Source organism: Phoxinus phoxinus (genome assembly GCF_949152265.1).
Source record: "Phoxinus phoxinus genome assembly, chromosome: 1".
Taxonomy (NCBI): domain Eukaryota; kingdom Metazoa; phylum Chordata; class Actinopteri; order Cypriniformes; family Leuciscidae; genus Phoxinus; species Phoxinus phoxinus.
In genome coordinates this window covers 22171570-22197571 of record NC_136876.1, presented here as the reverse complement: position 1 = coordinate 22197571, position 26002 = coordinate 22171570, and the positions used below count along the sequence as shown (strand labels likewise).

At 38.0% G+C, this 26002-nt stretch overlaps 1 protein-coding gene across 2 annotated transcripts in view; it reads right to left on the bottom strand.

The window, feature by feature from the left end:
- taok2a (TAO kinase 2a) overlaps positions 1 to 23855 on the bottom strand; it is a 30060-nt gene extending 6205 nt beyond the window's left edge. For both annotated transcript variants that reach the window (XM_079608663.1, XM_079608664.1), the window contains exons 1-17: positions 23355 to 23855; positions 12718 to 12858; positions 12558 to 12629; positions 12338 to 12439; positions 12217 to 12262; positions 11889 to 11985; positions 11598 to 11711; positions 9165 to 9256; positions 8678 to 8771; positions 7956 to 8037; positions 5617 to 5784; positions 5262 to 5468; positions 5050 to 5178; positions 4716 to 4952; positions 3946 to 4074; positions 1640 to 1843; positions 1267 to 1506 (exon numbers count right to left, since the gene is read on the bottom strand). In XM_079608663.1, coding sequence (XP_079464789.1) covers positions 1267 to 1506; positions 1640 to 1843; positions 3946 to 4074; positions 4716 to 4952; positions 5050 to 5178; positions 5262 to 5468; positions 5617 to 5784; positions 7956 to 8037; positions 8678 to 8771; positions 9165 to 9256; positions 11598 to 11711; positions 11889 to 11985; positions 12217 to 12262; positions 12338 to 12439; positions 12558 to 12629; positions 12718 to 12849 — 2145 coding nt within the window. In that variant the 5' untranslated portion in view covers positions 12850 to 12858; positions 23355 to 23855. The remainder of the gene's footprint in view (positions 1 to 1266; positions 1507 to 1639; positions 1844 to 3945; positions 4075 to 4715; positions 4953 to 5049; positions 5179 to 5261; positions 5469 to 5616; positions 5785 to 7955; positions 8038 to 8677; positions 8772 to 9164; positions 9257 to 11597; positions 11712 to 11888; positions 11986 to 12216; positions 12263 to 12337; positions 12440 to 12557; positions 12630 to 12717; positions 12859 to 23354) is intronic.
- Between the last annotated feature and the right edge of the window lie 2147 nt (positions 23856 to 26002).

Sequence of the window (26002 nt, the reverse complement as noted above, 5' to 3'; positions counted from 1 at the left end):
TAAGGGAAAATATTTGCCCTTCAAATAGATTTACATTGGTATTTTTACCAAGGATTTTTTTTTCTAACCTTATTAAATAATGTATGTAATCTTAAATTATTAAATTGAGTCTATTCAATTAGAATCATATGACACTATAGGCTGTCACCAATAAAATCTGTATCAGCAAGTCATCTTTGCACTGAAGAAGTGTAGATGTATTTACATCGCTTGTAGATGCATTTACACAGCAATTGCATAATGTAATGAGAATAATGTCAGAACGCAGATTTATTTAGGAATAAAAATCAAGTGGCTGTCAAGTCATTGAATCACTCACTCAACAGATTTGTTCAAAGACTCGGACTCATTCAGGAATGAAACACCAGCCTGTGCGTCTACGCTCGCACAACAGTTCTGTGATGTTTCTTTGGAAGTTACATCAATTCATACTTGGCATTAATTAAATAATCTCAGTGTATTGCCTAAAACAAAAGTTATGACTGCTGCATTGACACTAAAAAATATACTGGTCATGCTTCACTACAATCTAAATACATTTGCTCCGCGCTGTTCAGTGCATTGTCAAGCTTTGTCTCACAGATTTTAAGAGTTGGCCAGCTAAAATAAAACAGGCAGTGTGCTGAATAAGTAGACTAATGGGTTATGTGGGAGCAGATGAGAGGTACATTTATATTTCTGAAATAAACGCTTATAACAGCACCTATAATTTCTCTGGCACACATAGTTAGCACAGAAGCTACACAGAAGAAAGCCCTGGTCAATCGTTTGATGAGATAGAGTTGAAATGTAGACGCTTTAAGAATCTGTACAACTTTAGCAGCGGATGACTATTATTCTGTTGTGAGGAACTGATAAACAACTGATGACGGCACAGTTTGATGTTTATTTGACCAATCAGTGGAAAGGGGCGTTTCATTTCGGCCCATGTAGAGATCAAATACTCAAGTGGTTTATCCATTTTGGATTTATAATGATTCCATTTGTTAAATTAGAACGAAGTATGAAAATATGAAGGGAGAAAAAACAGATTACTTTTTGTTCATGAGAAGGGTCAAATGTGATAAATGGTGTGTTTTTACATCACTGGAATGTTTCATGAGGTGTAGGCCCATGAACTGAATTCAAAATGCCCTTTTGCCCAATTCAATTTGAATTTGAATTTATGTAACAAATATAATGCACTATTATTCTCATCATTTGAAGAAAATAAAATCAAAAAGGGACAAAAACACCCCACCAAGCAAGTAAAAAAGCTATCCCCACCTTTAAGCTTTTAGGTTGCTGGCGGACCTCCACAGCGTGTTTCTGACGGAGTTCCTGCTCACGCCGCTTATTATACTCCATCTGATTGGCCAGTTCGCTCTGGTGCTGCGTTCGGATCAGGTCGGCCCGAGTACGCTGAACCAGTGCTAGCTGCCTGAACTCCAGCTCCTGAGTGGACTCATGATGTCTCAACAGCATAGCGCACTCCAGATCCTTCTGGGTTTGACGCTTATTCAGGTCCTACAGGGACAAATGAAAACAAAAAAGGATGGATTATGCATAGAAAGAGATTCATAGATAAAAGGGCAAAGAAAGTGATTTAGAAAGCAAAAAAAGAAAGGGATAAGCACACAATAACTCATGTTCGTCTCACCTCCCTAAGCAGGTCCTGCTCCAGATTGTGTCTCGCGAGCAGCATTTTCCTTTTATACTGTCTGCACTGCAGCTCGTAATACTGCCTTTGTCGCCGTAATAAAGAAGCCTCTTCTTCAGCCTGGATCTGCTGCATACACTCCTTCTGCCTCACCAGCCATTCCTGCTTCTCTCGCTTCGGTGTGGACTGGTTCTCATTCAGCTCCTGTTGCCATGGGGAAGGATTTTAGGGTGGCAAAAGAAAGTGTTACATGTGTGGACGCATTTGTAATACGGGTGCGATTTGGGGAGAATGATACTACATATTTGGCGTGTTATGCGTTGCGTACTTGCTCTCTTCTTTCTCTCTCCCTTTCGCAGGCTGGTTTTTGGGTTTCACTCTTTTCCGTGATCTAGAATTGTGATATTTTAATGCAGTGGTTCCCAAACTTTTTAGACTGGCGTATACCCCGAGGCATTTAACATGAGTGAGTCAGAGTCATTCAGATGCCATGTATTTACTGCGTTTTGCCTGTTATAGATACATGCTTGGTTTTAATGTTATTTTAAGGTGGGGTAGAATTAATTGAACGGCACAAATTATTTAGTTTGCGTACCCTGTCACCTCACATACACCCTGGTGAACGCGTACCCCAGTTTGGGAACCACTGTTTTAATGAATTTTCTCATGTAAACATGTACAACTGACAGCGGTCCGAACTTTGCGTAACTGTAAGAGAGCGTGCGAACGCTGAGCGTGTTTTTACTCTTAATTTATGTACATATTTTGTTTGAATTTGTAATCCGTAGGGAATTTTGCTTTATGTTAGATAGGGAGCAAGGTAAGGGGCCGTTCACACAGAACGTGTTTTTCCATTCCAATGCTCTACTTTTATTATTTTTCTCTGTAAACACAACTAGAGGGACGAGCATGACCGTTGCTTTCACGTCTTTTGCAGCATCTAGCATAACATAGCACAGCGCTCTAAAAATGTGGCGCTCAAGTTAAAATCAGTTAAACTTTTAAAAAACGCGCCATTTTTCTCAACTTTACTATTTTCGTTCCACTGACCTGCGTCAATTTTGTTGCTTTTCTGGAACGGGATGACTGCATGATGAATCGAATTTTAATCACGACCACGGCTTCCCACGATCAAATTCGCGTGATCGTGTGATATTTAAAATGCGTCATTCCGTTCATAGAATGATCCGTATTCATTTTGTATTTTTTTTTGCAAAGCCAATCTAGCGGTCCGTAAACCACTGTCTGATCACGTGACTCCAAGAGCCAATAATCAGTTATTCCCCGAACCGCGCAGCTTAGTTTCTAGATGTAGACTGAGGTGCCGGACTGGACAAAAGCAAAGCGAACTGGGCGAGAGAGACTGAGTGTGTCTACGCGCGAGCGATAGTGCGTGAGAGACTTCAAATAACAATGACTCTGAATTTTAATCATCGCCATCGGAATGTTGTCAGTGAAGTCATGGTGCCATGAGAGCTGTGGAGAGGATAATGGCATCTGTGAGGAAGATGGTTATGTCTGCAAAGACTGCATTTGAAGAAAATGCAGCAAAATATCTAACTAGGCTGTCTAGGCGATGTGACGGTATAGCTACAGGAAATGTTAAAGTGTTTTTGTGGGGGTTTTTTTTGTCAAAGATGTTATAATCTTTAACATAATGTTTGACATTATGTGACAAGCATACACGCATACATGCACACAAAAGACAAGTCTCGTGCAGTCGGATAATAGGTAATAATAATTATAACAGAAGATAATATCTCTAGTCTATCCTAATATTAATTATAAATACAATGTATATAAAATATAAATACAATATAAAATAATAAATTATTATTTGTATTTATTCTTTAAGGAGATGCACTGAATTTTGGTGAATAAGAGGACCGATTTTATTTTGATGTACATATTTGTACATTAGCAGGAAATGTAGCGCAATATGGATGTGAATTATTAGTTATAATTAGCCTATGTGACAATGAAATTTGTTTTGGTTAAAATCAACAAATAATCTTTATCTCTAATTAAATAATTAATCGTGATCTCAATATTGATCAAAATAATCATGATTATCATTTTGCCCATAATCGTGCAGCCCTAGAAGTGACCATCAGTTTTTTCCCCCATTATATTTATCATTATTATTTATTTTAATTTACAAAAATTCTTACATCCTCTCCTGCTCCTAGACAAACAGGGAGGTATGTGACATGAGTTAAAGATAGGTAATGGGGTTGATGAATATTGTGCAAATCAAGTTACTCTGAAATGCATAAACATGAAGAGTGGACTCTTTGAGGGTGTACCTCCTTTAGCTGCTCCTTGCGTTGCCTGTACTGCCGTTTCTGGGAATCCAGCAGGCCGTTGAGTTCCTTCTTCTGCTGGTTCAAAATGTGCTGCTGAAATTTCTTCTCTTCCGTCTGCGCAGCTTTAATCTGAACACACCAGATAAATATGTATAAGAAACACTAAAAATACATACACAAATGTTCAAAGGTTTGGGGTCAGTGTGGTTAAAAAAAAGAAAAGAAATTAATACTTTTATTCAACACGGTTGCATTAAAAATTATCAGAAGGGACAGTAAAGACAATGTCACAAAAACTCAAAGAACCCTGAAAAAAATAGATCACTGTTTCCACCAAAATATGACAAAATAAATGTTACTTGAACAAAAACAGCATATTAGAATAATTTCTGAAAGATCATCATCATGTAACAGTGAAGACTGAAGTAATGGATTTTGAAAATTCAGCTTTGCCATTACAGAAAGAAAAAATATTTGAATAGAAAAGTTAATAATAATAATACATTTTATTAACTGTCACAACACTATCGTTTTACTGTATTTTTGATCAAATAAATGCAGCCTTGTTGGAAATAAGAGACTTCTTTAATAAAAAAAATAAAAAATATATTTTGTACTTTATAAAAAAAAGCACTTTTACTTAACTCTACTCCCTTTCTGGTAGTGAAATTTAAATCAGAGATTATATTTAAATATATTTTACCTAAAAGTCCCATTCTTGCACATCACAAGACTAATATGATCATTGTCATTTTTCTTAAACCCCTCACCTCTTTTTCCAGGATGGCCTGATGTTTCTTACTCAGCTTGTCTGCTTCACTTCCAAAGTTGTTTCTCTGGGTCTCCAGCTCTTTGTCCAGCCTGAGCTGATGTTCATCCATCTCAGACTTGAGTTTGTTCTCCAGAGCCAGCAGCTGTTTCTGGTGCTGCCTTCTCATGCGCTTGTACCCAGACATCTGCTCCCTCAGAGCTGAGCCCTGCTCATGCTCCTGAATCTGACGGGTCACCTGGAAAGAAAAGGAGAGACAATGTTGTCTATCCTAACTTCAGATCTGTAAAATAAAATAAAAAGGACTCTGAGCTGCAGGTCAGTCAGATGCTCACCAGTGAGGCTGTGCGGATGGTGGCAAAATGGTCTCGGTTTCTGTGCACCCTCCTCCGAGCGGCCGACGCCGGCTGCTGCTGCGACTCCATCTCCGGCTGATAAGGATCGTCATAAATATTATCACGCGTCTGATGAACAAAAACAAATTAGTTAAGTTAAGAAAAGGACAATTAGATAAGATTGTGTGTGTTCTAACGCTGTGAATACGTACAGTGGGGCGGTGTATGATAGAGCTGTTAGAGGTGACAGTCTGTTCTCCCTCCTGCATCATGGCCATCTCAGCACTGTCGTCTGAGCCATCGGCCAGGCTGTTGACTGAGGAACTCTGGGAGCTGGCGCTGATGGACATGGAGGGCACAGACTGCGAGCTCTCCATACTGTTGACCGTGCCTGTCTGCAGGAGGTACTGCTCTGTTTCCTACACACACACACACACGAAAACATGTCATGATCTTTTCCTATTTTCTGTAGTGTACAACAATATAACAAAAGAGCAGAAAATGGGCTGAAGTAGATAGAAGGATCAAAGAAGAGAAAGACAAAGGTTGACAAGCCTTTGGATGTACCTCTTCTTCCTCTCCTCCTTCCTGTGTGGGGCCATTTAGGGTTTCCTGAAACAGGATCTTCTTCATCTTCCTGTACTGCAGGTTGTCCAGCTCTCGCACAGCGTCTTTGGTGCGCGTGATCAGATCCATCACTACAGAATGAGGGCGCTCTCGACATAGGAAATGGTGCTGCGAAGGGAAACCCAGTGTGAATCACAAAGCTGTATAGGTGAGCTTTTATGACCCAATCTCAGCACGTGTAAACGTGGAGGAGCTAGAGTTACGCGGAATAACCGGTTACAATTGTCATACGAATAATTGCTATTAATGATTTAATTGCCCATTTTGTCACCTGCAGTATAAGCTTAATAATACACATACTGTACTACAGCTTAAAATGTGATTCATTAGGAATCCAGTGTGAGCTATTAATAGCACTGGAAGTGTTTAAAGGGATAGTTCACCCAAAAATGAAAATTACCCCATGATTTACTGACCCTCAAGCCATCCTGGGTGTATATGACATTCTTCTTTCAGACATTTACAATCGGAGATATATAAAAAAAAATGTCCTGGCTCTTCCAAGCTTTATAATGGCAGTGAATGGCCATTTCTGTTTTGAAGTCCATCAAAGTGCATCCATCCATGATAAAAGTGCTCCACAGGGCTCTGGGGGGTTAATAAAGGCCTTCTGGAGTGAAGCGTTTGTATAAGAAAAATATCCTCATTTAAAACTTTATCGACTAAAATAACTAGGGCTGAACGATTAATCACAATTTCCATGTAATGGCACTTAAACTGATTTGGCTTATCGCGATATTAAAATTGCAATGGCTGCAATTATTTTTTATGCGCATCTTGTCATTGATGTACGGCTCTGTAAACGCTCCTCCATCTGAAAGCAAAGCACTGTGAGTTTGAGTCACTTATAACGTGCATTTGAAAAAGCAACACGCGTCAAACATCTTTCCAGACATGAGAAGTATTTATGAACCTCTTGTACAACAAAAGACAACATTTAATAACATGCTTTTACTCCAAACTCACTTCATAACGACAGTTGAGCATCCTTCTGTGAGATGATATGGCTTCTTATATAGAATAAGGCAGTCGTGTGTTTATAAGTCATGTTTAATTAAAGCATTTTTAATCTTCTGTTTATTCAGCTACAGCGATAGGGATTTCTTGGAATGATGTGCGTTATGGTAGTTATGCGGCGGGGGATATTTGGTGTCTGCGCGAGAGCGCCCTCTGGTGTTCAGATGGAGCAGCATTTACAACCGATCAGGCGCACTGCACTGACAAGCTGTGCAGGAAATAAATCGCAGCCTTTGCCAAATCACGTGGGGTTTCATTGCAATTAATTGTGCAGCCCTAAAAATAACTAGCTTCTGACAGACGGCAATACGCATCAATTTACGGTGAAAGAGTTGACGCACAACGCACACCCTTGACGCACAACGTAACGACGAACGTGGAAGCGCAGAGGATAGAGCAAAACAAAACACAAGTCACGAATTAGAAGTCTAAAACGAGAATTAAAAAAAAAAAAATGTCGGAGGACCTTGAAGTTTGTTGCCCAGGTCTGTTTGTTTGAGCCGTGAGACGTCAAAGCTTACGTTACTCCTACATCATATTGTCAAATGTTACTCTTTTGGCACAAGTCGACTTGCGTAGGCCATCTGCCAGAAGCTAATTATTTTAGTCTATAAAGTTTTAAATATTAATATTTTTTCTACACAAACGCATCACTTCACTTCACTTCAGAAGGCCTTTAGCTGTGTGGAGAACTTTTATCATGGATGGATGCACTTTTATGGACTTGAACAACCATTCACTGTCATTATAAAGCTTGGAAGAGGCAGGACATTTTTATATAAAACTCCGATTGTAAACGTCTGAAAGAAGAATGTCATATACACCCAGGATGGCTTGAGGGCGAGTAAATCATGGGGTAATTTTCATTTTTGAACGCCTAAAAAAAATGAATTTGAACGGCTTAAGAAAATGCTGATCAAATCTTATTGATAGATAAAACGGTTCACATAACACTAACATCACTGCTTTTTTATACTTTTTACCCCAGTGGTAAAAACCAAACTTAGCATGTATGTTCTAGGATGAATGGTTGCTTAGCAGCTAGTGGTTGAATTGATTTTAAACACTAAAACCATGCAACAAAAATAAATAAACCATTTGTGATAAAGGCTCATGGTGAAATCTTTTTCAATTTTTTACATTCCAACAGAAGCCATTTATTGACTTAGCGATTATGTAATGACAGGCCTAGCTAGAACAAGGGATGAGAGGGGGAGAGAACATGTGAATGAAGAGTCAGAGAGTGTGTGTTCAAGGCTCACATTGAGCAGCACATCTGAGGTAGGCCTGTCCTGAGGGATCTTTTGAAGACAAGAGTCCACAAAGTTACGGAAGTAGTCCGACCTGCATTTAAAACAGGGAGAGAGAAAAGTAAAGTTAACCACACACACAGAAAACATAAAAAGACAAACATACTGAAAAACATGACTGCGATAGTAAAAGCAGTCATTTCAAGCTTATTTTAATAGACCAATGTAAAAAAAAAAAGAGTCAATGGACAATGGCCATTTCAAAAATCTTCAACAAATTCAACAAAAGTAATTGATTATGGTGCTTTATTTTTCACACACAGACAGACAGACAGACAGACAGACAGACAGACAGACAGACAGACAGACAGACAGACTTCATCTAAACATGACACATTATCTTCTCACTTCTCAGAATCAGAGAACATTCCCTCTTTCCTAACAAGTACATAGTCCATGTGATTTATTATTTCATTACTTAATAAATTACTATATATCGATTCATATTATGCTGCTGTTGTTGTGTAACTACTAAATTCTAGTTTTATACTTGAAGTTATTTACCTAACAGCTAATAAAATGTCAGTTTACCCACACACTGAAAAACAAATAAATTGATTGCAAATGCAAGAGAACAATGCAAAACCAAATAGAGATGAAAAGCAAAACAAAACAGTTAAGATAAGACAAAGACAGAACAGGAGAAAAAAAAAAAAGTAGAACAATGTTCTCACCAGTGGTTTGACGCCAGGACAGGGCTTTCGTTTTGCGCAATGTGGTATAAGGCACTCATAGCATTCATATTGAACAAGGGCGGCTTCCTTTCAGCTAGACAAAGAGACAAACAGAAATTTAAAAACAGAGCAAGCACACACAAAAAAGATAATTAAGTCGGAATAAAAGGATGAGACCAGAATTAGAGCTACAATGAAATAAACAGAAACTAAGAGGTATGATTGAATAAATGAAAAAGGCTAGGAGTTTAAGGGAGACGCACGGTGGGTGAGAACAAGAGAAAGAGGAGTAGAAGTTAGCTTACAACCCAAAGCAGCTTAGACACTAAAACCCAAATCCTTTCCCAAGCAAAAGACGGCGACAAAACACAGACTCGCAAGCACAGAAACACGCTGGCCTAAATAAACCCTCTTAATACTCGAGATGGCCTGAAGTTTCAGGTCAGTGGGAGGTGGAAAGTCATGGATGAGTTTCAACATCACAAACCTAGTTCGATGCAGGTGATGCCGAGAGACCAGACGTCCACTTTCCCGTCGTACTGCCCCTCGTCCATGGCTAGGATCACCTCTGGGGCCATCCTAAACACGAGAGGGGGCAGATCATGGTAAACTACTTTCTTTGCTCCCTTGGAAGAAATAAAAGCACAATCTACTGCACAAACACATTAATATTCACAATGCAGGTTCCTCTCAGTTCACGTAGACCATTTATGGGCCGATATATATGGCCGACATAGTGAATGTTGCAATCATTTTAATATGCTTTTAATTTGGCAAATATGTTTTCTAAAGGTTGTGTTATTAGACTTGTTTTGCAATCCCTGTCATGACTTGAAAGTATGAGTGTTAAAACACTTTAGCAGAAAAAATGCTGTTAGAAGTGGAAGGGTTAATTCATCTATGCAAACTAATGTAACCTAAATAGTTCAGTGGTTCAGTCCAAAACTCTGATTTTAAGATTTATTACTGTTGTCACTCAAAAAGTTAAAGGACAATTCCGGCGCAAAATGAACCTAGGGGTTAATAACACGTGGGTCAACCGTTCTCTGGGATGTTTATGATAATCGAATGGACCCAGTTTTATCTCTAAAAACTGATTACCGGTAGCTTATAACGCTAGTATATGGGACATAGAATAAGTAAAAAGAAATCGCTAGTTAATACCACTAACAAGGCTCAAAATAGCCTCACACTAACACAGTAGCATAATGAGGGTCCCTACATGCAAACCGAAGCATTGAGAACTTTGTAAGTGTAAAGAGTTTAATAAAAAGATAATTTATAAAGACAGTACATTTCGCGTATACAGGCAGGAGCCATCTTTGGAAAACAGTCTCGACCAGTCAAACCACGAACGCCGTGCTAAGTGAGCTGGTCGTTCATTTTGCGCCGGAATTGTCCTTTAATGGAAGTCTCTGCGGTGTTCATCTCTTATTAAAATGTCTTTGTAAACACATTAGGTAAATATAACTATTACTACATTTGTATGTTAACTACCTTTCAAAAGTTTGGAGTGACCAAATTAAAATACAGTAAAAAACATAATATTAGGGAATATAATTTAAAATAGACATTCAAACCAAGAATAACTATAAAGTTTTAATAATCCTTTTAATTCTATGAGAATATGGTAATCCACACCACAACAATAATCACACAATATCATTGGAATCACTTTCAGAATTTTTTTTTTTTCTCCAGCTGAGTGATTTAAAAAAATCAGAATCCAACCCGCCTAAAACAAGTTAGGTAGACAACGTTAGACAACTGTGTGTCCGCTGGTGTGTGAACACTAATATAGTTATCGTTCTAGTCTGTATTACTTTAAGATTCTTTATTGAATTAAACATTTACAAAACAGCATTTATTTGGAATAGATTTTTTTTTGTAAAAGTGTTTGCTTCCAAGGAGTTGTGTCCTTTGCTGAATAAAAAAGTAGTAATTTCTAAATATAAAATAAAACATCAAAGATGCTTTAATATATTATGTGTTTTATAGACAGGTGATCAACTGTTAGGATACCTTTATCGACAAACTAATCATTTTTATATAGCTCAACACGGTTAGTCTTATTGTTTGAATCTCTTGTTTTCTTGATTTACTGCGAGTAACATTTTTGTACCTTAGAGACAATACTAAGTAGCTAACATAGCATAATGAGAAAGAGCTTTTTATGTAGTAACAGTAATACAGCATTTTCTCCACCATACAATATATTTTAAATAGAATTGCATGCCATTTAGCAATTTAGAGTCATTCAGCTTTTATTTGTGTGCAACAATTTGAGTAATAACATAACTTTCAACACACTCAAATGTATTTTTAGTAGAATTGTTTTGAGCAATTAAAACAGCGCTGCGTTAGCCCACAGTTTTAATTCGGCAAATAAAGTGACTTGTATGAGTAGTAATTTAATTTCATTATGATGAAATAAAATAATATGATTTTTAAGTGATCAAACGTAACAAGTTCAGGGAAGAAGGAGGCGGACGTTAAACGTAACTTTAATCGTAAAATGTACACAAACAACAAAACAAAAGCAGCGGCAGTGGCCGACTGTGGCATATAAGCTCAATAAAAGCTCCAGAGCTCCTCCATGGGACTCGAGACTGGTGTGTTGTGCAGGGATCTGTCTCTCATTAGCATTCACTCCATCGGCCTCGTTCCGCTCCCACGGCTCTCGGCCCCACTCAGCTCAGTTACTTTAATACATTAGCTCATCCATGAGCATGATTTCTCCCAGTCCCATCAAATTATTTTTCATCGGCTGTGGAGGTCAAGACGTCAACTCCCATGATTCCACACTCATTCACGGCATCATCAAGCTACGCCATTGTTATTGTTTTGAACAAGAGACCTCTAGCGGCGAAACTTACATACTGTGCCTTTAACCAAATAATCAATTGTATTAACAACTCACCAGTAAGGTGTACCCACAAAAGAGTTGGCGGGAGAAACGATTGAGGCAGAGCCAAAATCTCCAAGCTTCACCTGACCGGGCTCAGTTAGCAGAATATTACCTGCCTTCACATCTCTGGGAAAAAGAAAAGAAATGAGGATCTGTGCATCTTTCAGCTCTGAAAATAAATATATATTGACAATGGAGTAAAACACTTAGATGGAACTACAAAAGAACAGCCGAATAAAAATCTCAAAGCAAGCAGGAGTAAAGATAAGAGCAGAAATTCAAGGAAAGGGTCAGCGGTCTCACCTATGTATCATGTTATGCGAGTGAAGGTAGGCGAGGCCCTGAAGTGCACCGTGGGTAATAGCAGCTATTTCGAACTCCTGCAGAGGCTTTTTATGCACTGTGGGATAAAAAGAAAATGCTTCACTGTGGGAAAATATCACAGTCCAGAAATATGACGATTACAATATTTACACCTGCATGTTTCCCTATGAACTGATGATGGTACAAATACAGCACAGTGAAAACAAATGGACACCTCTAATGTCAGACAGGGCGGCTGAGGGAGAGCACAACAGCTTTATTTGGTAAGAAGGGAGGATGTGAGGAAGGGTACACATGAACTACTCACCCTCTAAAAGATCAGAGGCTGATCCTAGACAGTATTCCATCACCAGCTAACAGGAGAGACAGACAACATTAGCACACGTCAGACAAACACGTCGCTCACACGCATATGCACATGCACTTACCCATGCTGTGTGCTCTCTGAGGTAGCACCCTTTGTATTCGATGGTATTGGGGTGTCTGAGCTTCTGCAAGAACTTCACCTCCTTTATGATGTCCTGCCATTTCTGTGAGCCAAGAGAGAGAACATGCCAAACAGTAGCAAAAATGTGGTTAGTTTTCGTGAATGAGTTTGAACCGTCTGATTCAATACTATTGAGATACAAGTTGTATTTTGATTCTGACCTCATTGGACTGCTTGCCACTGAACGACATCTTCTTGATGGCCACGACTTCATTGGAACGCACATCATGAGCCTGAGAGAAAAAATACGGTCACATAGAGAGCCTTATGACAGACACATACAAGCACATCCATTGCTAAATATTGGCATGGGTTGCTCACAAAGTACACAGCTCCGAAGCTGCCATGACCGATTTCCCGCAGATCAGTGAAGAGCTTCTCAGGATCATCTCTGTAGAAGAGCTCGGACACCTCTGAATCCTTCAGGGTCCCAGTACGCACACTGGCAGGCATGACTGGCTCCTGAGACAGAGAAAAATAAAGAGAGAGAATTGGTAACTATGCATGAATGCTAAATAAGCAATCCTGTTGTATTTTGTTCATCTGCAACATCACAAAAACAAGACATTGAGTCAAGGAACTTCTCAACAGGCGATCTATTCAATGAGACATCAGTCTGGACTTCTATTTTAATCAGGGCTTAAAAACGAAAAAAGTAGAATCAGTGTTTTAACGTTTCTGTCCTTACTTTCCTTATTAAACATTACAGTTCTGAAAAAGGTTTAAATAGAAAAGATATAGACGGTTAATAAAGTCATTTTAATTTAGAATATACTTTATAAAATGTTATAGTCAGACTTGCTCAATTTTTCACTAACAATTAAGAATCTTAAGATAATTAAGATTTTAAGGTCCCATGGCATGAAAATGTCACTTTATGACTTTAGTCCTTTAGACAGCGCGGTGTCTTTAGTCTTTTGCGCTTGAACGGTTTAAAAGCATTCACATTCACAAGAGCGTCAAACTTTCTTTCTTTCTTTTTTTTTCTTGGTGCCGCGGTGAGCAAGTGATGAAACCGGTGTTGTGACTGAACACCGTATAACACCGGTAACACCAACTATCATAGCAAGCCTAGTTACCTCCCCTTTCTCTGCTTTGCCCGCAAAGAGAATTTGTCCCGCTGCCCATGAGAAAATGAGCAACACGAGCACGATATTGTTTTTTCCTCGAGAGACATCAGGCTTGCAAACGAGCGAAGCATGGCAGTTGCTCAGTGTTTGGATGTACAAATTAACACAAAAGTATTTTTTTTAGTTCCTTCATCCGAGCCTCTGAAGAAACAGTGGGTAATGTGAATTTCTGATAACAGACCGCTGCTAAGTATAACACCATCGTTGCCATGAAAAACAGAGCGTTGCCAAGGACACGGTGTTCTTTAACGGAACCAATAGTCGTTTTTAAATCAATAAACTCCTTTTTAAATCAATATTTTGTGTGAAATTATTGATTTATTTGGTAGGTAGCCATGTAATAAGCGGGATAATGTATAGCGAGGTGGTTGTTATAGTGAATACAACTCCTTCAGGCGGATTCAAGACCCATCCACTTCGGGCTCCCAATCAGCCTGTCGGTGTTGTATTCACTATAACAACCGCCTCGCTATACATTATTATCCCTTACATAAAATAATCCATGCCATGGGATCTTTAATATTTAATGCACCTTCAATTTTGCAGACCGACTTATCAGACGACTTGACCGGAGAAGTACTGACTGACAAGTTTTTCTTAGTGCTACTCTACAAAAGTAATTGGGAATGGTGAGCTTATATAGGCCCAGGCGTTCTATTACAATTACGCTCTAATAATTAGCTGGCTCACATTAACTACAGAAGTGCTTTACTTCATGTCACTAAACACATTTCTAAACAGGTTTAACTTTAGGCTAAACATTCATTCTGTACCTAATTTTTTGGATGCTTCTTTGTGGTTATTTAAGATATAGCCTAGCCTATAGCTTGTTGTGGCGGTGACAATTGAAATTTGTCTGTAACAGAGTGGGCATTTCACTCATATTGGATACCAACATCACATTTGCATATGCAGCTGTACTATTTGTAGCCTACTCATGATTGGTTTTCTGCCAAATTTAAATATAAAACAGAACGATAAAACTACGTTCTTGACTACTAAGAGTTTCTGTTTAAAACATTTAAACTATTTCATTTTTGTTTTTGTTTGTTTCTGTTAAATTTGAGTTTTTTCCTTTCAATTCCTTGAACCAGTTCAGACAGAGCCATGATTTAAATAAAACAAATCTCAGAACCAGTAAAAATGGCTTTAGGGGAGTAAATAGTCATAATGAAAAAGAGAGATAGCTGAAGTCAACAGATTTTACTAATGGACCAACCAATCTCTGTGTTAAAATAAAAGAATGATTCTGCCATCTTTCTTAAGTCATTTTTATACCCCTGTAATGACCCTTAAAGCAACCACCCTGTAATAGATAGGCTAAACACAGCAAGACATGTATGAAAGTTTGCCAACCTAAATTTACCTAGCAATAAAAATACCTGCATACAAAACCATTCAAAAGTCTGGGTCTTTAAGGATTTTAAATCTGCCTGATTGGCTGTCTTTTATTGAGCAAGGACACATTAAAATAATCAAGTTACATTAAAGACATTTAGGGCCCTATCTTGCACCCAGCGCAATTGACTTTGTACACTGACGCATGTCTCATTCCTATTTTGCACCCGCGCACAGCGGACTTTTCCCTCCACAGACGCACGTCGGTAAATTAGGGAATGAACTTGCGCACGCGGGGGCGGTTCAGCGCAAAGAGGAGGCGTGTTCCGGCGCAAAACTGCCCTGGTGCTATTTTTTTCAGTTTTAGAAAGCAATTGCGCCACTGACCAGGAAAAACCCAGTCTAAAGACAGTGGCGCGTTGCGCGTTAGTGATATGGTATTTTAAGGGCGCGTGCTTGGCCATAATGTTGCGTGTTAACGTGCATCCACTTTGATTCTCTAATAATTATAAACAGACGCAGCAAATTTCATTTTTGCAAATCATACATTATTACAAGGAAAAATATTAACACACGAGGGAAATCATTGTTGTGTCCGTGAAGATGTGAAAAAGATCTATCTAGATTTAAATAAAAAAATCTAGATTAGGCTACACATTTACCCAAATTATACGCCTGTTTAACCGAAGCTGATTTGGGTGGGTTTCTCCCATCATCCCCAATGTCACTTCTCTGTGTTTTACGGCCCTGACGAGAACGCCGGTCTCCTCGGATGTGAACCGCTCCTGGCGTGCGCCGGCAAATCCGCCGTTATAATAGCAATCCGCCGTGGAACAAGCGCGTCTGCTCTTAAAGGGAATGTGAGAGGACGCTCTGATTGGTTTATTTCACGTTACGCCCAAACCACACCTATGAATAATGAAGCTACTTCAGACCAACCCCTTTTAGATTTGCGTCGGGCGCAAGAGTCGTTTATCCCGCCGGGAAAATAGCAACAGCGCCGGGATCCGCCCACAAAGTTACTTGCGCTTTGACACTTGCGTTTCAGATCGTTAAAATAGGGCCCCTATAGTGTTACAAAAGATTTAAAAATTTTAAATAAATGCTGTTCTTTTGGACGTTATACTCAGTCTCCTAAAAAAAATACAAAAAAAAATACTGTGTATATATATATATAATATATATATATATTAATTATTTTCTCAGGAGACTTTGAGCTGCATGCATATATATATATATATATACATACATGTATATTAAGCAGCACAACGGTTTTCAACATTGATAATAAAAAATGTTTGTTCTAATAAGATAATAAAAAATATCCAAATTAGCATATCAGAATGATTTCTGAAGGATCATGTGATACAGGAGTAGGCTAATGACTCCTGTAGGGCTGTCAATTTAAAATTGGAATTTCAAATATTTGTTGAATTAAAAAATAAAATCCACATTCAAATGTAAAAAACGGTGCATTCGTAGTGAGTCGTAGCATTTCAATGTTTTTGTTATATCCAGTTTAACTCAATAGATGCGGTGCTGCTGCGTTGCTCAAAACATTGCAGAAATAGAAAAGATCAATGCAGAGAATATTTAGGTTACGTGAAAACCACAACCAAGCTGCAGCCAATCCTGCATTAAACACAGAACGCTCTTTCTGCGCTGCTTTTCCATTGGGCACTAGACGGACATCTTTAACCGCAGAGGTGTCAAGTAACGAAGTACAAATACTTCGTTACATTACTTAAGTTAAAGTAGAAATTTTGGGTATCTATACTTTACTTGAGTAATTATTTTTCAGCCGACTTTTTACTTCTACTCCTTACATTTTCACGCAATTATCTGTACTTTCTACTCCTTACTTTTTAAAAATAGCCTCGTTACTCCTATTTCATTTCTGCTTGTTTTCATTCCGGCTTGTCGTCGTTCAAAAAATGGGCAATTATACAATAGATCTGAGTCCCGCCTCCTGAACACACATCGCTAAACTGATTGGCTTTGTGTTTTCTTTCTAACTTGTGAGAGGCTGTCCGCGCGGCGCGCTGTAGTTACATTTTGTTGTGCGAAGCGGCACAACTCCTCCGAAGGAAACCTACTGTAGATGCGGTAAGCGAGGGAGAAATTAATCAACAGTTTTGTGCTCAAGAATACGGGGCAAATCGCGTCAAATATTGCTTTGGGGACAGCCGTTTTTACAATATTGCCTACTGTACGATAATCGCGGGATAAGTGGCAAACATAATCATTAGTGTGTGTGTGTGCGTGCGTGCGTGCGTGCGTGCGTGCGCGCGTGTGTGTGTGAGAGAGAGAAGAGAGAGAGTGTGTGCGTGTGTGTGAGAGGGAGACTGAGTGTGCGTGTGTGTGTGTGTGTGTGTGTGAGTGAGAGAGAGAGAGTGTGTGCGTGTGTGTGAGAGGGAGACTGAGTGTGCGTGTGTGTGTGTGAGTGAGAGAGAGAGAGATAGTGTGTGTGTGTGAGAGAGAGAGAGAGGAGAGAGAGTGTGTGTGTGAGAGAGAAGAGAGAGAGTGTGGAGAGAGAGAAGAGAGAGTGTGTGTGTGTGTGTGTGTGTGTGTGTGTGTGTGTGTGTGTGTGTGTGTGTGTGTGTGTGTGTGTGTGTGTGTGTGTGAGAGAGAGAGAGAGTGAGAGAGTGCGTGCGTGTGTGTGTGTGTGTGAGAGAGAGAGAGAGTGTGTGCGCAACCATTATAGTGTCAAAATATCCCCACAAAGATGGCAATATCCGAAATCCTTAAATGCGGCTGAAACAGGTAGCCTAGTGCCTCACAAGTTTTTCAACATTTACATTTTAATATATATAACATTATAGTCATTTTGGCCTTAGAATTTTTTTTGGGGGATGCACTATAGGCCCCTTTGGCGCGGTCTAAGCTTTTGTCCTTAATGGCATTTTTTGCCTTGCATTACTTTTACTTTTATACTTTAAGTAGTTTTAAAATCCAGTACTTTTACACTTTTACTTGAGTAAAAAGCTTGAGTTGATACTTCAACTTCTACAGAAGTCATTTTAAACCCTAGTATCTGTACTTCTACTTGAGTAATGAATGTGAATACTTTTGACACCTCTGTTTAACCGTTTCATTTGCATCTCGCATTAGAGAGACACATTTTTAGAAAGCCATGTAAAGTTAAAAAACATGTCTTGAGACTCAGAGGCGTTTTTTTTACCATTCCATTGCATCTCATGTTTTTAAATAAAAAATTACTCTGTGTGATCTGCGCTTCTGCTCTTTGTATTAAACAATGCATAAATAGTGATGCTTTTTTGTTCATAAGTATGCAATTTACAAAATGTTTGATTTATAAACAGTTTAAATGTCATTAACTTTTTTTTACAGCCAGCCATACTATGTTATACGCATTAGCTAATATTTTAATCATTGCGCCCTCAGGAGACAAGCCAATAGCTTTTTTCCTCTAAAGCCCCTTTCACACAGCGCGTTGATCCCAGGAAATTGCCAGAGTGTGTGAACGCAAACACGTCCCGGGATTGATGCCGGGATCGATCCCGGGTTGGGGACCTAGTATCATTGCCGGGATCAGTCCCGGAACGTGCACTCACAGATCCCGGAAATTCACTGGCAGTGTGAATGAACCAAAATCAAATGATCCCGGGACACATTATCCGTTTATTTTCTGAAATCTCTGTGTGAAAGGGCTTAAGTGAAGTGAAACCTTTTAAATTCGAATAGAATTCAAATATTAGGCTAGTAATATTTCAGAATAAACTTCAAATTTAGTTTTCAGCCATTTTGAAATTCAGCAGTGTCATCACAGGAATATATTACATTTAAAAGTAGCCTATAGGCTATTAAATTAGAAGACAACAGTAATAATATACAAATGGAAGACAATGGTAATATAAAATGTATAATATTCTTACACTATTACTGTTTTGCTGTATTTTTGATCACCAAATTGGGAGCAAAAGGTATAAAAAAAAAAAAAAAAGGTTTGTTTGTTTGTTTGTGGTGAAAGTGGTTTTCAAGAATTTAACCAAGTGCAAAAATGCCACTCAAAACTTGTAAACTCCTCTCATCTCTTCTCTGGCTTGGCTTATATGCCACTATCTGGCATCTGCAACACATTATAAAAGACTCAGTAAAGTCTGTGACCCAGTTACAAGTTGTGACTCTGTGCAGCGCATTAATAAAGAAGACGCTGTAATCTGCCCTGGTTGGATGATGGAGTTTCAAAACCAGATGTTTCATTCTTTCCTTTTTTCATCTTCTTCATGCTAATGATCCAAAAACTTTTTGAATTCCAACTATTGTAAAGAAAAACCGGCCATCACTTTAACATCCAAACACATAAATCCATAACGTACACACTCTGACAAAATGTAAAAAGAACATATAATTTGCATATGCATAAAAAAAAAAAAATCACAAATCTCACACAGTGGAAATGTAAATATGTATTTAAGCTTCAGGTGGTTTAGTAAAAGGTTTGTGAGGGAGTGAAAAACTACATTAGGTTAAACTGTGCAGCAATTAACTATTTTGATTAGGCCTATGGATGCATCTGTTGGTTTGAAGTTCTTTGATTAGGCCTAATTAATAAAAAGTCACAATTCAAAATCTTGAGAAATGTTCCAATAAACAATTTGCAAATTTAAGGCAAACAAAAAAAAAGGCCAGGAAAGTAGAAGCAACAAGTTACAGTAACCTTCTCTTCCTGTAAATGTAAGTAACATTTTTAAATGCTCTTAAATATTTCTATAAAAATGCTTAGGCTATATGTGCATTCAGAAATGAATAGCACTGAATGGACCACTTGCACTGAGCTTTGGCGCACCTAAAGTGAGTGTACGCAAGTGTTCTGATTCTTAGAATAATCTGAATTTTCCAAACTCAACAGAACCTGAAGTATCCAACACAATAGTCCAGGCGTTTTAGGAAAAAAGGGTGAACAAATTGCAACAGAATCAAACTCAACTGATTTTGTATCCTCCATATGTCATGAGTAAGGAAAAAAGAGCCCCAAAGAATCCCATTAGGGGAAAGTTCTGAAAAAGACCCAAATATATCCTATTCATATGCCTATTCATTAATTTTCTCACATGCATAGGGTAAAAAAATTAACCTTTAGATATCACCATGAAAATTACTGAGTTGATTACTGAGTTGATCAAGACAAACAAAACATGTATTACAAGTTTTTTTTAATTGTTTGTTAACATGGACAAACGGTGCACAATCTAATTACAGATGTGCTAATTTGCATAAATACCACAACAGATCTAAACATTAGATGGTAATTAGATGGTCTAAACAAGACTACCACCCTTTACTCAAACACTACAAATTCTTTTTTTCTTTTTTTTTTACAAATTAAATACAGGTAGGCTACTTCAGCACTTAAAGCTACCAACAGGTTTAAAGTTAAAACAATTTAAACGGCTGCAATCAGCATTGTAAACCAATAAATACAAAACTCACAGTGCAGCTATGTGCAAATCACAGTAGTAATAACAAAAAGGCACTGAAAGACATAAATAAATAGGCTATGTAAAACATTCCAAATAAATAACATAACATAGGCATTGACACTAGCACACACACGCAAGGTCTCTCGCTCCCTCTCTTTGCCGTGCACGCGCTATGCATGCGCACTCTTGCTCACTCACTCTAGATTCCGGGAGATTTTAACTAATTTATAAGCTAGATTTTCCCATGGTTTGTGCTGGATAGGTGTATTGGAGCATATATATTTTTTCTCCCCTCCGATCTAGCGTTCTGGGCCAGTATCGGCACGATACCGATGACATGGATCGGATCAGGACATCCCTAATAAAGTCCAAATTAAAAGCAGTTTGTAATCCATTTTACTACCATAAATCGATGAGTTTCTGAATGAAATACGATATTATATGGGGAAAAAGTGGTTGGGACTTGATTTGATCCATTGGGAAATGACAATGGAGTCAGATTGTTGGAGGGGAGGGGTCAAAAATGTAGGGATTTTTAGGGACATCAGCAGAAAAAGGAAAGTTTCCTTATAAAAAATACCACCAAGACAACATTGTTTGTAAAAGGAATAACATGCATTATAAGAAAAAAAAAAAACAAATCTTCGATTTTACATTTTCTTTACAGTCATGATGAAAAACAACAAATATTTTCTTCAGTATAGTGATGTAGGCTACCATTTGATTTGAGTGTAAATGATTATTTAAAAAAAGAAAAGAAATGAAGGGCGGGTAAAGTTAGTTCCATGCATCAGTTGTTGATTGGAATTTAAGATGTGGGTGTTGCAAGTAAAGGCAGATAAACAAGCTTGCAGTGGAGTTTAAATTGACTAAATTACTAGAGAAATCCTGCATATGTCACAAGAGAGAAGTCTGTCATTTTCGCTGGAAGAGGAACCAGTTAAGATGATGCATTACAAGGTCAATACATTTTTTTTTTTTAAAGAGTGACGATCGTGAATTGTTCACACTATGATAAATTACAAGGATTTAGAAAACAGGCCGCATGGATTTTCAGTTCATCCCAGAAACTTAAAATACAGTATTTTGACATGGACAACGCAATGATAGACACGGCAGTTCCCGGCAAACATGTGTTGGGATCCGGGACAGTCACCTCAAAAAACAACTCTGGAAGAGATGCTCAGATTAAAATATAATACTTCAATCAGACACAGACAGACATCCCTGCACAATAAAACAGACGGTGACTCAATCGCACCACAGGAGACAAGCAACTGTGCTTCACCCGAGTGTCAAAGCTTTTAGCAGCACAGAAATCTTTCTGGTTGCTGTAATGAAGGAAACGCATATGTCATCTGAGCTGTGTGGATGACCACCAGTGCTTCCAGCAGCATGATTTCAGGGTGGTGGGGGTCTATGGGATGGAGACGTCTATTTCACATTTCCTGTTTAAAGAAAGGAGGTTCACGCAAGATCTAAGGGAAATCCACAGCTGCTAACCACCCATAAACTAACTTTTTACAACAGTAGTCTCAATCCTGATCATACTGCACATTTTGGATGTCTCCCCCAAATTAATTAGTTAGTTAGTTCCCCCATTAATGAAAATTCTGTCTAATTCCTAAACCTCGTGTTGTTCCAATCCAAACCCATAAGACTTTCATTTTCTCTGAATCACAAATGAAGATATTTTTTATGAAATCGGAGATTTCTGTCTCTCCAATGAAAATCCACACAACCAAACCTTTGATGACTCAAGAAGTACATAAAACCATTGATCAATTTGCATAGATGAATCAATTCTACAGAAGACTTGGATTAAACTGCTTGATTAATATGGATCATTACATAATGTTTTATGATCTTTTGAATCATTAAAGTTTCGTTTTAATGGACTTTCAAAGAAAGGACAAAAAGGTTCCATTAAAAATATTTTTTTTATTTGTGTTTCACAGACAAACGTTTTATGGGTTCGAAACAGCATGAGGGCGAGTAAATGATGGCAGAATTTAAACACCCTCTTTTTTTGGGTGTACTAACCCCACCCCACTTGATATCTTCAGCTTACAAGTAGATGCTCAAAGACTTGATCTGGGTGTGTGACCAGGATTGAGAACTACAGTCGTGGCCTAATGGTTAGAGACACTCTCAATGTGGCAAGAAATTACTGAGGTGCCCTTGAGCAAGTCACTGAACCCCAAATTTGCTCCCAGGGCACCACAGCAAAATGGATGCCTACTGCTCCAGGTGTGTGTTCACTAACTTGTATGGTTCAAATGCAGATGACAAATTCAGAATATGGGTTACCAATATATTTGGCCTGCACACGTCACTTTCACTTTTTACAGCATTGATGAGGTCCTCCTCTTAACTGTCTACTAACATTGCATTATAAATATCAAGTATCGATTACACATGCCCTAATGTGCTATTACTGTACTTAAATGGTACCCAGTAATGTTATTCCTTCCTTCCACTCACTGAGTGCACTTAAGTCTATAATGTGTTTGTGCAGTTGAAACGCACCTTTCACACCACTAAAACCTTTCCTGTGGACTTTGTGTAGTGTGGATCAGTTTGGTTGGCCTCGGGACTGAATGAACAGTCAAGTGTGTGGTTAAAATATATAAAGAGTTGCATACTATTGTATAAATGCTAATTATGGATGGGGGCACAGTCAGTTTCCGGTGTTCCTTCTGCTGGAAAGGGGGAAACTAAACAATAGAAACAACCCGGCTGTGTCTCAAATCCCCTGTGAAAATGCATTTTTGGGAAATAAAGGCAAAAAATGGTTCCTGATGCTTCTTGGATGGGCAGCTCACTGGGTTGAGACAAATGCATCGACTAGAGTAATGATCGTAGAACAAACCCTTGCTTAACGTTATATTGTTATGACTGAAGATGTCCGGCTAGTTCTTGACAGGCTCAAGATGAGCGTCTGTCAACAACAGAAAGTCCGAGTTTACGCGTCTTATCCAGCAAAATGTCTCACAATCACCATTGGGTTTAAAGCGCCAAAGTGCTTAAAAACAATATATCTTACCGTGGCGTGCTGCGATGCTCCTCTTTATTCCCTGTGAATAAACAGTTATCCGGCTTCCTCCGCAAATAACCGTGGCGTTTGCTGTTTTTTGCCCGCTGCGACGTTTCAAATCAACACACGGTCCATTTTTTTTATACCAACGTCCGCCTTCTTGCGTGCAGAAGAGTATAATTTTATATGCGTGAATGTCCTAAAAAGTGTATATGAAGTCTTTATCTCACTCTCTCGCTAACGGCTCGTTAGCCAGCTAGCCAACTGTTTCCACTTTGAATACGGGCCGCGGCTGGTGTACCTGCTCGCCCGCTCCCGCGCCTATCATATTGCACAGTTACATCCGCGCTTTTGATTCTCGATATGATTTGAAGACTAAATGTATTCTGTTTCTGATTGTCTTTCTATCTTGCCCCCTTTTTTTGTCCAGGAAACGCAAAATGGCTACGTGGGGCGGGAGCCAACCCGGAAGGAAGGTCAAAATGCTGTGTCGTGAGTTTCCGGTAAAGAGTGGCTTTGGGAATCTACCATCTTGATAAGGGTAACGTTAATGACATATTGTAAATAATAACAACTGATGGATACATTATACAACGTTAAGGGTTGGCATAAATTGTTACAATGCTACATTAAAAATAGTACCCTTTTAATGGAAGATATGTATTCCTACATTTCATGGTAGCCTACATGTCCGCTTGTTGAGAGTCATACTTTAAAAAAAAATTAATCATCTAAAACATAATTTTGGCTGTCATTTTTGCTTTATGCAAATGAAAATCCCAAGCAAAATACAAAAATGTTATATTGTCATCACTATGGGAACAGCCAGTGTTACAGTCTATTGTAATTATTATTAAATGCATGTATTAAAATGGATAATACTTTAGAGTAGCAAGAATTGCTGAGTATATAAGAGATTCTGGCTCAGGATTACAGCAAGAAGTCAAGTCAATTCTCATTCATTTATATAGCGCTTTATACAGTACAGATCATGTCAAAGTGGCTTTACATAAATAAATAGAGAAATTAATAACAGGGCTAATGTTGTTAAATTCATAAATTAACAAACTAAATTCTGCTGTAAAGTACAGAGTGTCATTATTCAGCTCAACTCAATTCAATGTTGATTCATTGCAGTTCAGTAACAGTGTTAATGATATGTCATTAGCTTAATTCAGTTCAATTTTGTTCTCATCCAATAGTGTCAGTGCAGTTAAAATGATAATAATACCTAAAGGAAGTGTGAGATATCCTCCATAAATTTATTAAAGTCCCCCTGGGGTGAAAATCAAGTTGTTTAATGTTGTTTGTGGTGTTTACAATAGGCTTTAAGACAAACCATGTGTAAATTCATAAGTCAACACCATGCAGCGAACCAAAGACAGTCTCAAAAACGGGGTTTGAAATCGCTGGTGTTTTCACCTTTAAGAAAGGCATTGCATGGGTAATATCCATACAACCTTTAAGAGCAAAGGTATTTTGGTAGGATGCAATCCGTTCATGGCAAATAAACTGAAGCCAGTGGAATGACTAATGTTAGGCTACACTGATATGTTACACTAATATACCACTGAACTCAGCATTGAGGGTGTCAACGTTAAGTTAATTTTTTACCATCTTTTCAATTGATTAGTTACTAGTAATGAGTATGATTTCCATCTTTATAACTTTAGAGTTATAGCCTAGCCTATATTTTATCCCAAAATAAATATTGGGGACATAAAAATGCACTGCACTGAGGCCTGGTTCATAAATATGATGTAATCAATTAACAAATTTTCATTACCACCGAGGTAAAAAAAAAAAAAAATTCATATGTCATAATACATAACAGTGCCACTGAATGATGTCTTTGTTATGACTATTTCAGAATTTAACAAAGAGGATCTTTTCAGAAACAGACTGTTGGAATAAACAACACAATTCATACAAACGAGAGAGCAGTATATGACATTAAATGATCATATTTCCATTGTTGTCTTTTCACTGTACAATGGTGTAGTGTTTATTCCAGAATATAGAAGCTTGTTTCTGCCTCATAAAAAAAAAATCGTAACTGCCACCTTTTATCTGCATTTTTTTCTTCTTTTTCTTTCTTTCTCAGAATTAAGTGAATGTTTTCCTTTGAAAGAAACAGTTTGTCCACTGTAGACAGTAAACCTGTAAAACCCTCACTGACGAGCAAGGAGTCACCATCGATAACATTTTAGTAAAATATATGAAAATGCCACTCAAACAGGCACAGCAATAGTAATAATAATAACAATAAAAGTACACTCTTAAAGTTCTATTTAGAACCATATTATCCTGAAGAACACTTTATGCTGAACTGGTTATTTGCGTTAAAGTTTACAGTTCTGTATTATTCCTGCATTTTTGTTTTTCAAATATGTCACTCTCAAATCCTCATTACTGATTTTCTGGAGCTCAGCTGTACAACTACACAGACTGTCAACACACTCTCAACAGATAAATTATTTATTTCCGATGTCTATAAATGTTAATTTTAAAAATTGTAACTAGTTTATAATGTCTTTTTATTTTTTTAGTTTAACAGAACATGTAAGTGTGAACAGCTCTGTTCAGTTAAGGATACTCGTCTTCTCTTCTAAGTAAGTAGCCTAACATTGTTTTTATGATATTGTTAGATTTTTTTT